At 42.8% G+C, this 14,950-nt stretch overlaps 1 protein-coding gene across 5 annotated transcripts in view; it reads right to left on the minus strand.

Moving 5' to 3' along the window:
- Positions 1–14,950, minus strand: part of nsd3 (nuclear receptor binding SET domain protein 3) — an 89,152-nt gene that overhangs the window by 54,765 nt on the left and 19,437 nt on the right. For all 5 annotated transcript variants that reach the window (XM_078429082.1, XM_078429081.1, XM_078429079.1 and 2 more), the window contains 2 exons: positions 10,544–10,700; positions 1,037–1,191 (listed from right to left, as the gene is read on the minus strand). In XM_078429082.1, coding sequence (XP_078285208.1) covers positions 1,037–1,191; positions 10,544–10,700 — 312 coding nt within the window. The remainder of the gene's footprint in view (positions 1–1,036; positions 1,192–10,543; positions 10,701–14,950) is intronic.

The raw sequence follows: 14,950 nt of genomic DNA on the forward strand, positions 1-14,950 counted from the left end.
AACCCACGCAGGTCACGGGGAGAACATACAAACTCTGCACAGACGTCACCCGTGGTCGGGATGGAATCTGGGTCTCCAGCGCTGCAAGCGCTGTAAGGCAGCAACTCTTATAGAGGAGCTGATTATATCAATGTGCTGAGTCCAGGACAGATCTTCAGGGATATGCGCGCCCAGAAACATGAAGCTGTTCACTCTTTCCACTGCTGTCCTGTCGATGAAGGCAGGTTCGTGGATTCTCTGTTTTCCCCTCCTGAAGTCAACAAATCATTCCTTGGTCTTGCTAAAACTGGGAGCAAGATTGCAGTTCTGGCAACATTCAATCCGATTTACAATATTTCTCCTTTTTTCTGAAGATGGTGAACTGAGACAAAAGCAAAGATGGGGCAGATCAGCCATGATAATTTCAAGTCGTAGCGCAGGCCTGAGGGGCCGGGGCCTACTCCTACATTGTTTTCAAGTTAGAGAGTCAGAGTCATACGATACGGAAACAGGCCCTTCGGCACAACTCGTCTTTTCCGACCAAGATGGCCATCTAAGCTCGTCCTGCGTTTGACCCACAGCCCTCTAAATATTTCCTATCCACGTTGTTTTCTTAAACCAACTCCACGATCTTGCATTAATTCTTTCACTAAATACAAGTGCTCAGCAGGAGATTTACAAACTTTGAAAAGTAATTAAGGGTCTGGGAAATTGTGTTGATGCCTTCATGGGACGTGGATGTCACTGGCAATGCTGTGGCTTTATTGTCCACCGCTAGTTGTTTATAAGCTGAGCAGGAAGTTCAGACTCACAACAAGGGTGCATCCGGAACTTCACGTGGATGATGATGGGAGGTGTCCTTACCTGAAGGAAATCAGATGACACTCAAGCAACAAATTAGCAATGTTCAAATGGAAAACTGAGTGTCTACATGGGGCACAAATTTTGAATCAAACAACTTTGATCAAAGTTTTTAGTCGAGAGTTCCAGACTTTAATGATGCTCAACTTAGGTCCCTTTGTGTTCACCATTACAGTTAATTTCTCACAGTAGATACCTTTTGCTTCTCTGCAGCACTGCTGGCTTGTCTGGCAGTTTCTGCTACAAGGGACTCGTATTGTGAACGTCCCTTGTAGGTGGCTACTCGCTTCTCGTGGATCCAGGCTCTTTCTGGCACCGTCCCAAAAAACTGAACGTGGTATTCACGAGCACCTGAACCAACAAACCAAAGATTACAACTTATAATCAGACACCTGCAAGAAAAACAGACTTTGAACATCATACAACTGTTTAAAAATGGTGTGCTAACTTTAAACATCAGATTCACAGGATAATGAATCCTGGACTAAAATAATGTGTTTCAAGACATGTGAAAGTCACATCTACACACACTATATGTCTACACATTAAATCAAGTAGTATCACTATCTGGAAACCATGTTTCTCTAATTAAACAAAGTAAAAATATGCCACAATTACGAAAATGTGAACCATTGACTTGCCAACAATAGCCAGGGCACCATATTTATGCCAAGTTAACATTGACTGTTCCAAATTGCTTTGGGTTGACAGTTTACTGTTGAGCAGTCACTCAATTGAAAGTTTTTTAGTTTTTAGTTTATTTTAGAAATACAGTATGGAAACTAGTCCTTCGGCACGCTGAGTGCTTGCCGACTATTGATCACTCATCTATCTATCTAGATATTACTAAAACTCTCATCTTGTTTGTGGGTTTGTGGGAATATGGATGTATTTGATATTTGTTCTGGAAATAGAGCCAAAACAGTACACAATAGCACAACAATTTTAGGCCAACCCTACCCACAATTCCCCCGCAGTCTCGATAAATCAAGTTTTGTTACTTTTTAAAAACAATTAACTTAATAAACTTTAATAAATGCGCCCCCCGCCACCAGGAGGACCAGAGGGAGGACCTGCGGCCGTCCCGGCATGCCCCGCGCCTGACCTTCCTCCCGTGGTGCAGCGCATCGGCAGAGGGTCAAACAAGATGGCCGTCGCTGCCGGTCGCCGCCGAGCTGCAGGAGATGTTTCGCATCCACGGCTCGCTCTGCCCGCAGCGCAGGGCCAAGGTGAGTGGCTCCCTCTTCCCTTCCCTGTCCCCCTCACCCGCCCACGGCCCCGGAGGACACTCCCCAGTCGGGTCCACGGATCGTCAGTTGGGGAGGGTTGCTGGGCCCGCTGGAGAGGTTTCCACCCAAGGGGGGTCGCCGCGCCCGCAGGACCGCCCACAGCAGAGATTTGCACCCAGCGGGTGCACACCCGTCTAGTTTGCACTATTTCCATGTTATGCCACTTACTCATTACTCCTTAAGGAGTAATTTATAGAGGCTGATTAACCTACAAACCTTCACATCTTTGGGATGTGGGGGGGAACCAGAGCACCCAGAGGAAACCCATGCAATCACAGAGAGAACGTGCGAACAGCACGCAGACAGCACCCGAAAGTGGACCTGTCATTGTCTAAAATTACTTATGGCTGGCCACACAATCTGAAATTAAGTAACTTGGTGGTTTATTGTGTTGTGATCAGCCTAGTTTTATTCTTTATTGGTATATTTATATCTTCTCCATTTCTCCACATGAATTGTACAAGTTAAATAAGTTGTTCCCAGGCCACTGCAAATATTATGGCACAATCAACCCAAGAGTCAATGCATGAGAAAAAGGACACAAAGTGCTGGAGTTACTCAGTCGGTCAGCCAGCATCCCTGGAGAACATGGATAGATGATGCTTCATGTCAGGACCCTTCTTCAGACTGGGGCTTGCAGAGTTAAATCTCTTTTCCCAGTCTCCAGAGAAATGGCTTTTCAATTGCACCACATAATAAAGATGTTAGTGGGTAGAGTTTGAACCACAGAAAGACAAAATGCTGGGGTAACTCAGTGGGTGAGGCAGCATCTCTGAAGCACAAAAATGGGTAGTATTGTAGATTATTCTAAAGTAGATGGTATTGTAGATGCAACTAAAGTGGGTGGTATTACAGATAGCAAAGGCGGTCGTCAAAAACTGTGGCAGGATTTTGATCGGTTAATGAAGTATAATACACAAGTGTGAGATGTTGCATTTTAGGAAGTCAAACCAAGGCAGGACCTACACAGTGAATGGCAGGGCACTAGGGAGTGTTTATAGAGCAGAGGGATCTGGGAGCGCCGATACATAGTTCCTTGAAAGTGGCTTCACAAGTAGATAGGGTGGTCAAGACGGCTTTTGGCACAGTCTTTCATCAGTCCGAATATTGAGGATAGAAGTTGGGAGATTATGTACAAGACTTTGGTGAGGCCACATTGGGAATATTGTGTTCAGTTTTGGTAACCCTGTTATAGGAAAGATGCTGTTAAGCTGGAAATGGTGCAGATTGCAGAGATTTACGAGGATGTTGCCAAGACCCGAGTTATAGGGAGATGTTCAGCAGGCTAGGACTTTATTCTTGGAGTGCAGGGTGAGGGGTAATCTTATAGAGGTGTACAAGATCATGAGAGGAATGGATAGGGTAAATGCACAGTCCTTTACCCAGAGTAGGTGAATCACAAACCAGAGGACATAGGTTTAAGGTGAGCGGGGAAAAGATTTAGTAGGAGACTGAGGGACAACTTTTTTTATACAATGGTGGTAGGTATAGGGAACGAGCTGCCGGAGGAGGTAGTTGAGGCAGGGACTATCACAACAGCAGGTGGGACTAGTGTAGATGGGGCATGTTGGTCACATGGGCAAGTTGGGTTAAAGGACCCGTTTCCACATTGTATGACTCTATAACATGGATAGGTTACGTTTTGGGTCAGGACCTTTCATCAGACTGATTGCAGGGGGAAGTGGGAAAGGAAGCTGGAAGAGAGAATGGGCTGTTCGAATCACAGCCGGCCACAGATGACCTCAGGCAAGGGGGTTCCCTGATAGGCAGATGGTTGGATAAAGGTTCGAGATGGAAGCAGGCTTAAGCCCAAGAGGGATACAAGGTTGTGAACTGTGAAGCTCGAAGGACTTTAGTGAAAAGAGTGGGGAGAAACCAGAGCAAGGTCAGCCAAGGTTCAGGGGAAGGGAGGTGTTCGTAGAAGTTACCTAAAATTGAAAAATTCAATGTTCATATATTTGGGTTGTAAGCTACCCACGCTGAATATGAGGTTCTGTTCCTCCAGTTACCATGAGGCTCAGGCTACGGGGAAGGCCAAAGAACAGAAAGTACAGTATGGAAATAGAGAGGGAGGTTGAAATGGTTAGCAACCGGGAGATCCTGCTGGCCTTGGCAACCCAAGCTTGTCACTAGAGTTTGAGCCATACTCTGACACATGACGTAACATAGCGTAACGGCTCCAAATCCAATCATTTTGCACTTTGACGTACACAGCCCTTCATTCAATAACTGGTTTTCTGGAAAAGTGAGTGTTTGCACTGAAGAGTAATTAAATTGCTATAGATGGAAATTAAATTGCTGTAGAAGTTGAATTATTATTCACTTCTCATTTATACTAGAGGAGCATTGTATGAGGAGGGGAGGTTGAATGAACTATCAACAAAATATAGTTTGTACTCAAGTAAATTGAAACCACCAAATCTCAGTTGAATACGCGATCCAAATTATAGGCCATTTAAAACTGAGGTGAGAAGAAACGTTTACACCCAGAGAGTTGTGAATTTGTGGAATTCTCTGCCACAGAAGGGAGTGGAGGCCAATTCATTGGATGAATTTAAAAGAGTTAGATAGAGCTCTAGGGGCTAGTGGACTCATGGGATATGTGGAGAAGGCAGATTGTGGATGATCAGCCATGATCACAATGAATGGCGGTGCTGGCTCGAAGGGCCAAATGGCCTCCTCCTGCACCTATTTTCTATGTTTCTATGTTTCTATGAAATACAAATTAGCAATATTTCGGGAAAACTAACTATATTTGGGCAGATTACCTCATTTTATATACGAATACATCCACTAATAACCGAATAATCAAAAAAGAGGAATGCACAAATCAATATATGCACAAGGAATAATGTATGCTTATTAATGGTATTGTGGAGACAAGCCACTGTATATGCAATCAATTGAAGCCCGCAGACTAATGAATTTGGTGCACTAAATCTCCATGTGGATGGGAGGGTGGCACAATGAAGGGTACAGGTTAAATTTACCAGCAGCCAATATGAACTTCCAACACACATTAAACCCAAGGCGGTACCTAACTGAACGAGTTAAGAAAAACAAAATGAAGAACTCATCAATTCAGGATCCGGCCATTCACCATTTTGGTTGATTGGGAGCGATGAGTTGAATTATTATTCACTTGTCATTTATACTAGAGGAGCATTGTATGAGGAGGGCAGGTTGAATGAACTATAAACAAATATATTTTGTACTCAAGTAAATTGAAACCACCAAATCTCAGTTGAATACACGATCCAAATTAGCCTCCGAGCTTTGTTAAATAAATGATCTAATTACAAATCCTTCTGGAAACAGCCTGATCACTATAAAAGGTATGTTTTTAAACACAACCAGTATCAAGTTGCAATCCCAAAATTAGTCTGAGCAAAGCAAACACCCACGGGAATGATTTGTAAACGCTCAGAAAAACAAACTTGGGAATAAAACAAAATTAGTGTTGATTGCGGTGAGGGCAGAATACCATACCTTGTACCACTGGATAAGGCAATTTGGCCCACTAACCTTTCAAAACAGGCTGTGTAGGAAAGAACTGCAGATTAGTCCTGGGAAAGGCACAAAATGCTGGAGTAACTCAGCAGCTCAGGCAGCATCACTGGAGAACACGGATAGGTGACATTTCGGGTTGGGACCCTTCTTCAGACCAGAGAAGATAGCTGGGCAAGGAGAAGAACAATAATTCGCTGGACAGCTGGATGGCGGTGACAGCTGCAACAGGCCATGGCAGGCTGCCGCTGGGACCGGGAAATGGCACCAAATCCTAGCAACTATTGTATATAGACTCAGTGGGCTGTTCCTTTGCGTTATGTGCTAACCGGGTATTGTACTTATGTACGCCAATAATCTCACTGATCTGTAGGCAAAAAAAAAGAAACACACTGTACCTTGGTACACATGATAATAAAGAAACTATTGAACCAATGACTCCAGTCTGAAGAAGGGTCTCGACCCAGAACATCACTTCTCCATGTTCTCCAGAGATGCCGCCTGAGCCAGTCACTGAGTTCCTCCTGCATTTTGTGTCTTTCCTTGGTAAACCAGCACCTGCAGTACCTTGTTTCTACAGTCCTGTTCTTTTCCCAAATCTTAAAAATGTCCCTTTCAGGAATATATTCCGTTATCTTTTCAAGCTGAGATTGATTTTGCCTTTGTTGCTCATGTCATTTGGAAGCATAATTTGTCCTTTTGTTTTAAGAATTTTCATTTGGCAGAGTTTTAGAAATACAGCGAGGAAACAGGCCCTTTGGCCCATCGAACCATGCCGACCAGCAATCCCCCTTACACTAGTTCTATGGTACACATACAGGGGCAGGTTTACAGAAGCCAATTGACCTAAAAACCTGCACATCTTTGGAAAGTGGGAGAAAGTGGTCACGGGAAGAACGCACAAACTCTGTGCAGACAGCACCCAATGTCAGGATCGAACCCGGGTCTCTGGCACAGTAAGGCAGCTTCTCTACTGATAAGTCACTGTGCCGCCCCAAAGTTATATGGGATTTACAAAATGTTATCCACAAAATAACTTAAAGCTAATCCACACAACGATAAACAAAAATAAATTCATATGTGTTGATGTGGAAAAAATATACAAGCTGTTCCTGGGTAACAACCTGATTTCATTTTTACAGATGTCCTTAAGTCAATTTTGTACCTAAAGTCAGAAAAACCAATTAGTCTGTTTGATAACCATACCTTCAGTTTTGTAATGAATGGTATCAAAAGCACACAAGACTGATAAGAACACTTACTAAAAATTGAGAAAAAGAGAAGGAGAGAGAGAAAGGGGGGAGGGAGGGGGAGAAAGGGGGGAGGGAGAGAGAGAAAGAGAGAGGGGGCAGAGGGGGGAGGGGGGGGAGAGGGGAGGAGAGGGGAGGAGAGGGGAGGAGAGGGGAGGAGAGAGGAGGAGAGAGGAGGAGAGAGGAGGAGAGAGGAGGAGAGAGGAGGAGAGAGGAGGAGAGAGGAGGAGAGAGGAGGAGAGAGGAGGAGAGAGGAGGAGAGAGGAGGAGAGAGGAGGAGAGAGGAGGAGAGAGGAGGAGAGAGGAGGAGAGAGGAGGAGAGAGGAGGAGAGAGGAGGAGAGAGAAGGAGAGAGAAGGAGAGAGAAGGAGAGAGAAGGAAAGAGAAGGAAAGAGAAGGAAGGTACATTGGACTTTGAAGTTTAAAAATGATAGGAGCTCATTCACAATAATCAGCATTTCCGATTATATCGAATTTAAGACTTGGCGATGATGATGAAATTGCCAAATATCAGGTGAATTTTACATTTTTTCAGCTATTGCTGAAAAGGGCAAAGCAGACTATTTTGTACACCTTGGATTTTTGCCTGGAATAGCACGAAGGACACACAGGTCTCGCTGCACCTCCCCCTCACCTAACCTAACTCCATTGAGTCCAAGTCCAAGTCAGCATGGATTTTTGAAAGGGAAATCATGCTTGACTAATCTTCTGGAATTTTTTGAGGATGTGACAAGTAAAATGGATGAAGGGGAGCCAGTGGATGTAGTGTATCTAGACTTTCAGAAAACATTTGATAAGTTCCCACACGGGAGATTGGTGAGCAAAATTAGAGCACATGGTATTGGGGGTAGAGTGTTGACAAGGATAGAGAATTGGTTGGCAGACTGGAAGCAAAGAGGAGTAAACGGGTCCTTTTCAGAATGGCAGGCAGTGGCGAGTGGAGTGCCGCAAGGTTCGGTAATGGGGCCGCAACTATTTACCATATATATTAATGATTTGGATGAAGGAATTAGAAGTAACACTAGCAAGTTTGCAGATGACACAAAGCTGGGTGGCAGTGTGAACTGCGAAGAGGATGTTAGGAGGTTGCAGGGTGACCTGCACAGATTGAATGAGCGGGCAGATGCATGGCAGATGCAGTATAATGTAGATAAATGTGAGGTTATCCACTTTGGCAGCAAAAACAAGGAGGCAGATTATTATCTTAATGGTGTCAGGTTAGGTAAGGGGGAAATGCAGCGAGACTTGGGTGTCCTTGTACACCAGTCACTGAAAGTTGGCGTGCAGGTACAGCAGGCTGTGAAGAAAGCTAATGGCATGTTGGCCTTCACAACAAGAGGATTTCAGTATAGGAGTAAAGAGGTTCTTCTGCAGTTGTATAGGGCCCTGGTAAGACCACATCTGGAGTATTGTGTGTAATTTTGGTCTCCTAATTTGAGGAAGGACATCCTTGTAATTGAGGCAGTGCAGCATAGGTTCACGAGATTGATCCCTGGGATGGCGGGACTGGCATATGAGGAAAGATTGAAAGATTCCAGTGCATTCACTGGAATTTAGAAGGATGAGAGGGGATCTTATAGAGTCATATAAAATTATGAAAGGACTGGACAAGCTAGATGCAGGAAAAATGTTCCCAATGTTGGGCGAGTCCAGAACCAGGGGCCACAGTCTTAGAATAAAGGGGAGGCCATTTAAAACTGAGGTGAGAAAAAACGTTTTCACCCAGAGAGTTATGAATTTGTGAAATTCTCTGCTTCAGAGGGCAGTGGAAGCCAAATCATTGGATGGATTTAAGAGAGAGTTAGATAGAGCTCTAGGGGTTAGTGGAATCAAGGGATACGGGGAGAAGGCAGGCACGGGGTATTGATTGGGGACGATCAGCCATGATCACAATGAATGGCGGTGCTGGCTCAAAGGGTCGAATGGCCTCCTCCTGCACCTATTTTCTATGTTTCTATGGACTTATCCTTTTTTCTGCTATCCAAATGCACCGTTATTACCTCTTTAATAATTGACTCCAGCATCTTCCCCACCACCGATGTCAGGCTAATTGGTCTGTAATTCCCCGTTTTCTCTCTTGCTCCTTTCTTGGAAAGTGGGATAACATTAGCTATCCTCCAATCTATTGAACATTGGAAAATTATCACCAATGCGCCCACTATTTCTAGAGTCCCTGAGTCCCTCCCCGAGTACCCTGGGATGCAGACCATCAGGCCCTGGGGATTTAACAACCTTCAGACCCATCAGTCTACCCGATACTATTTCTCACCTAATGCAAATTTCTTTCAGTTCCTTTATCCGCCTAGATCCTCTGTCCTCTAGTACATCTGGGAGATTGTTTGTGTCTTAGTGAAGACAGATCCAAAGTACCTGTTCAACTCTTCTGCAATTTCTTTGTTAGCTAAGTCATTCAAGAACAAATAGAACTTTTGGCAAGGGAAGAGAAACTGCAAACTTTTCTAGGGTGAGGCAAATGATGGTCTTCCTCCAATCTCTCAAGAATGTGTAAACATAAAACAGTACAGCAAAGGAACAGGTCCTTTGTCTCACAATGTCCATGCCGAACATGATACGAAGATAACCTAATCTTCTCTGCTTGCACATGATCCACATCCCTCCATGTCCTGCATATCCACGTGCCATCTAAAAGTCTCTTAAATGCCACTACGGTATCTGCCTCCAACATCATCCATGATAGCGCATTACAGGCACTCATCATCTGATCTCTTTTTTTTAAAAACTTTGCCCCTCTCACCTTAAAGCTTTGACATTTCTACTCTGGGGAAAACCAAAAAGAGTCTGACTGTCTACCTTACCTATGCCTTTCATTATTTTATATACTTCTAAAATGTGAGAATTTGTGTCTGTATGCCCTAGCATGCATTTATTGTTGCACTGCCAACGTCAAGTACTTGTGACATGGTGACCATAGTAATTTGTAGCAAACTTTGTTTCATAATAACAGTCTTAAAATAAAAGTCTTGTGTTGGACAATATGTAAATTGAGAACAGTTCATTCCAATGAAATCAATAGTTGTAGCTTTTAGAAAGCTTTCCCCAACAAGCTTTTTGGTGAATTGGTCACATGGATTGCTCACAACTTCAACGGTAAAAATATTTTGGCAATACAGTAAACCTTCATTATAAACAGACAAAAGGGGGAGGGAATTATGCCCTTTATGGCCAATTGTCCACTATAACAGATTATTATCATTGTGCAAGTAGTGGAAAAATATAATTGTAGTTGCTGTTACACAAGAAGACACAAAGTGCTGGAGTAACTCAACAGGTCAGGGAGCATCTCTGGGGATAGGTGACTTTGCGGGTCGAGCCCTTTCTTCAGACTCCCGGTCCGGAACTGGGCCTGGAATCCAGGCAAGTTAACTGCCCGGCCTGCTGGTGGCCGGGGAGGAGGCAAGAATTCATGGAGTCAATGGTTGCGGCCCGTGGGTGTAGACCCGGTGGTGGTGGCAGGCGTGGCCTGTATGTGACAGGTGAGGTGATGCGAGCCTGGGGTAGCAGGGTCATCCACTACAAACCGAAATCCGTTATAAAGTGGTCCGTTAAAACTTGGGTTTACTGTATTTTGCCAACTCTAAGGAATAGTTTTCCTTTCAAGGGAAACCTCATGATGCCATTTAATCATAGCCAGGCTTACCTCTTGTGTTGATCTTGGTATGAACCTGCAGCAATGGATCGCAGGACACCATACAGGGCCACCAGGGATAAGTACCAACCTTTGTCCACACCAAATCTCCAACCTGGTAAAGTGTCGAAACTTCTGTCTGATTCCCAGAGTCCGGTAACCAATGGGCCTGAAATGCAAATGACAACACTTTTAACAAACAGGATATCACATCAAATTGGTTTGGCATATGGTAATAACCATAACTATTTCAACTGAGAAAGCAACTGAGGTTGTGCAACTGAAACTGAACCAAAATCAGTCTAGCCTGCTCTGGGTTGTCTGTTCACATGGAGTCTCTTTTTGTAGTGTACAATTTACACAGATGGCTACTGAGCCTGCATGAAACAGAGAGAGCTTGAAATAGTTGGATTGGTCTATTTCTTGGCAGAAAGCTTAAATATTTTGCTTCCAACAGCCTTGCATCTAAAGGTAATCAACCTACCAAAACAATGCAGAATCAAGGAACTGCAAATGCTGGTTTACAAAAAAAATGAGTGCTGGAGTAACTCATTGGGTCTGCAGAACATGGATTGGTGACATTTCGGGTTGGGACCTTCCTTCAGAATGCAAGTATGTTGCTAAATCAAATTTAACCTACATTTTATAAAATTAATCTAATTTCTTTCAGGTTGAAATAGCGAATGGAGCATTAAATTCAGGTTATGGCCCCAACTTCTTCCAGCAAACCCACGGACATCAGTAGCAGTCAGAGTAGTGAGCGGAAGTTGGGGGGAGCAGGGGGGGTAATGTGGGGAGAAGAAGAGATAGTGACTCAAGAATCTAAACCCCTTCTTGAACACCAGAGAACAAGAGATTACATGAGGCAGATGACTATCTAAAATTGAAATTGAGAAGCAAAGAGGCTAAAAAGCACAGCAAAAAAAAGATGGAAAAAGCTTTTAAAAGATCATCTATAATTTCCAGAGACCGTACAATGAGAAAGAAATCCTAACAATAGAGCTTCAAAAACCTAATAGTTACCGGGGGATTTTTCTGTCCTGTAGTTGGAAGCAGACATACAACTTAAATAGGGAAACACAATCACAATCAAACTTTATTAGTCAAGTATGTTTTGCAACATACGAGGAATTTAATTTGCCATAGTCATAACAATAAAAAGCAACAGGACACACAAAATACATTTTAACATGAACATCCACTGCAGTGACTCCTCCGCATTCCACAAATCAGAGTAGACGTTATGCAGCACAGAAATAAACCCGTCTTCAAAACTCTTTCTCTGTCAACCAAAGTACCTCCCAGAGCTAGACCCATTTGCCTGCATTGGGCCCATATCCTACAAAATTAAGGATACAGTAGCCCAGGTTAACACAAATCCTGCATTAAAAACGGTCTCCTCCAGCAACTGCAATTGTTAAAAAGATACCAGATACCTGGTCAATTAGTCTTGTACCCGTTTTACAGCAAGTAGATTGTGCCTTACCACAACATTTTATGTACTAGGCCATTTCATCCGACATCTCTTATTTCACTGAAGCGCCTGTCCCACTTAAGCGATTTTAAGGCGACTGCCGGCGACTAAGCTGTCGCCGACAGTTCGCCGGGGTGTCGCGGGCATGATCGTGAGGAGTCTTCAAAGAATTGTAGTGGATCTCGTAGTGGATCTCGTAGTGGATCTCGGCGCGTCGCTGAGAAATCATCCGGTATGAAATTTCTCGGCGACAGCTGGCTTGTCGCCAGGTATCGTTGCATATTGCGGGCGCTGTCACATGCTGTCCCCAGGTTTGCTAGGTTCTCTTAGATGCATTTAGAAGCACATAATATTAAATTAAGTAAAGTCATTTCAAGATACCATAAAATACTTGTGTTTAACCAATTTATTTACCATCAGGACATTTGACAGGTAGATTGGAGGCGACAGTTTGACGGTCAGGTAAGCGTGGGAGTTTATGGCCATCAGCGATTACATTTAAAGTAGGCTCCCAACCCAGATATGCAACCCAGAAACCAGATATGCATCTCCCATACATTTTCAAAGAATGCCCACACTCCGCAAAAAACCCCATTTAACCACCTTTAAAATTAAATTTCTTAATACTGCTATTAGTAAACTGGACGTTGAACTAAACGAGAGTTTTGAAATATAACATCTTGCCCGGGTTACTTGAAAACCAAGCTTCACGGTAACAAGGCATAAACTGGATTGACGTCCAGTTTACTAATAGCAGTATTAAGAAATTTAATTTTAAAAGTGGTTAAATGGTTTTTTTTGCGGAGTGTGGGCATTCTTTGAAAATGTACGGGAGATGCATATCTGGTTTCTGGGTTGCATATCTGGGTTGGGAGCCTACTTTAAATGTAATCGCTGATGGCCATAAACTCCCACGCTTACCTGACCGTCAAACTGTCGCCTCCAATCTACCTGTCAAATGTCCTGATGGTAAATAAATTGGTTAAACACAAGTACTTACCGACTTGTCAGTGATTTCAGCGAAAATTAGGACGACGGAGAAGCATTGACAGCATGGGAATTTCGCGATGTTTCCGAAGACGGTGTAATCTCGACCTGACTCGGCATTGTCGTAGGGTAAAAGAAAATTTTGGCGATCTGCTACGACTTTGACAGTCGCCGGCAATTGCCTAAAAAATCGCCTAAGGCCCTTAAGCCACTGCTGCAAGGCACCACAAAAAGCTGGGTTATGTCATCAGCTTCCAAAATGCAAAAGAACATGGACCTTTAATTTAAATGACTCAGCTTTTTGCTGAGAAATGTGACACCTTAGTTCACTTTACTTAAAGTAAGTAAAAATGCTGGCACAAGGACCAACTCTAATATTAATTTAAGAGAAATTTGCAAAGATTTGGCATCAAATTGATATAAACATTTAACTAAAGACAGCAAATGGAGATATTTTCTATGTGTTATTGAGAAACAATGGAAAATATCCCAGAGCAAGCAATCAAATGAGCAAAAGGGTGGTCCAGTGTATGATGTGATGATTGCATTTCATACTGCAACTGCCCGAAATTTGGGTGAGAGAACCAAGGTCCTGCCCATTCCCTGCACAGATGCTGCCTGACCTGCTGAGTTCTTCCAGCGTTGTTTTTCTGAACCAATTAAAAAGTAGCACAGGCATGATTCTTAACAGCTATGTAACAATTTACATGCCCTCATGTGCCCATCATAATATTGTACATATTCATCGTTTGTTCAGTAAAGAATTTGCATCGTTCCAAGTTATATTAACCAGTTCTTCGGTTTTTGTAACCGAAGTTTAGCAAGAGAAGATGCTAAAGCATCTTACAGAATCACAGAAGATAGACACAAAATGCTGGAGTAACTCAGTGGGACAGGAAACATCTCTGGAGAAAAGGAATAGGTGATGTTTTGGGTCGAGACCCTTCTTCAGACTGCGAGTCAGACGAGAGGGAAACTAGAGGTTAACTAGAGGTACTAGAATGTAAAACTTCTCCCAGAGGGCTTTGCAGCCAATTTAGTGGTTGCGTTCATGCAAGAAAGACAGCAACCTATTTCTGCACAGTAATCTCCGTCAGACAACAGAGAGCTTGATGTCAGTTGAAAGATAAATGTTGGTAGAATACCAAGAAGAATGACTCAGCTCTTGATCTTAATTTTACCTCAACTGTGCACGTACTTTTGATTTTAGTTACATTATGGAATAATGGCAAACATTGCAATTAATTAAAATAGAAAATGTAGGCAAGTTGCTTCGGCTGTTTTTTGCTCCATAGATGCTGAGTTATTGGTTCGGGTCAATTAAATACCTGAAGTACATCTTTCAATTTAAACAGGAATAAGTTTTCCAAAAAATACTTTAAAGTTTGGTCTCTATAAAAACCAAAGGAAAATACTACTTTGAAGCAGCATAGGGTTGGTTTCTCAGTTTTTCAAGTGAATATTTATTCCAGAAGAATTCTCCAAAATAAATTACTTTATCACATGGCTCTTTCTGGGATCTTAAGAGTGTGCAAATTAGTTTCTTCAACAGAATGTATAGAATTTACTGATTATAGATTATATGTCCTACTAATTATTCAATCATTTGAAAATGTTGCTCTAAAATGTTGGTCATCGCTGGACAATCATTTAAGTTGGAAACAATTTCCAAATGCTCGCACCGAGGCATTCCGATCAAAGCTTAGATTTGATAAAATTCAGAACAAATATCTACTATATTTAAAGTGTTTTACTTTTGATATAAAGAGACACTTCCACACAGAATACTGTAGAAAACACTGGAAATATTCGGTGGCCCAGGCAAAATCTGTGGCTAGAGAAACTGAGTTAATACTTCACATCAAGAACTGCTGGAACTGAAAATCCGAAATAAAAACTGAAATTGCTGAGAATACTCAGCAGTCAGGTAGAGAGAAAGAAACTAAGTTAACCATTCA

Source organism: Rhinoraja longicauda, chromosome 36 (genome assembly GCF_053455715.1).
Source record: "Rhinoraja longicauda isolate Sanriku21f chromosome 36, sRhiLon1.1, whole genome shotgun sequence".
Classification (NCBI taxonomy): Eukaryota; Metazoa; Chordata; class Chondrichthyes; order Rajiformes; family Arhynchobatidae; genus Rhinoraja; species Rhinoraja longicauda.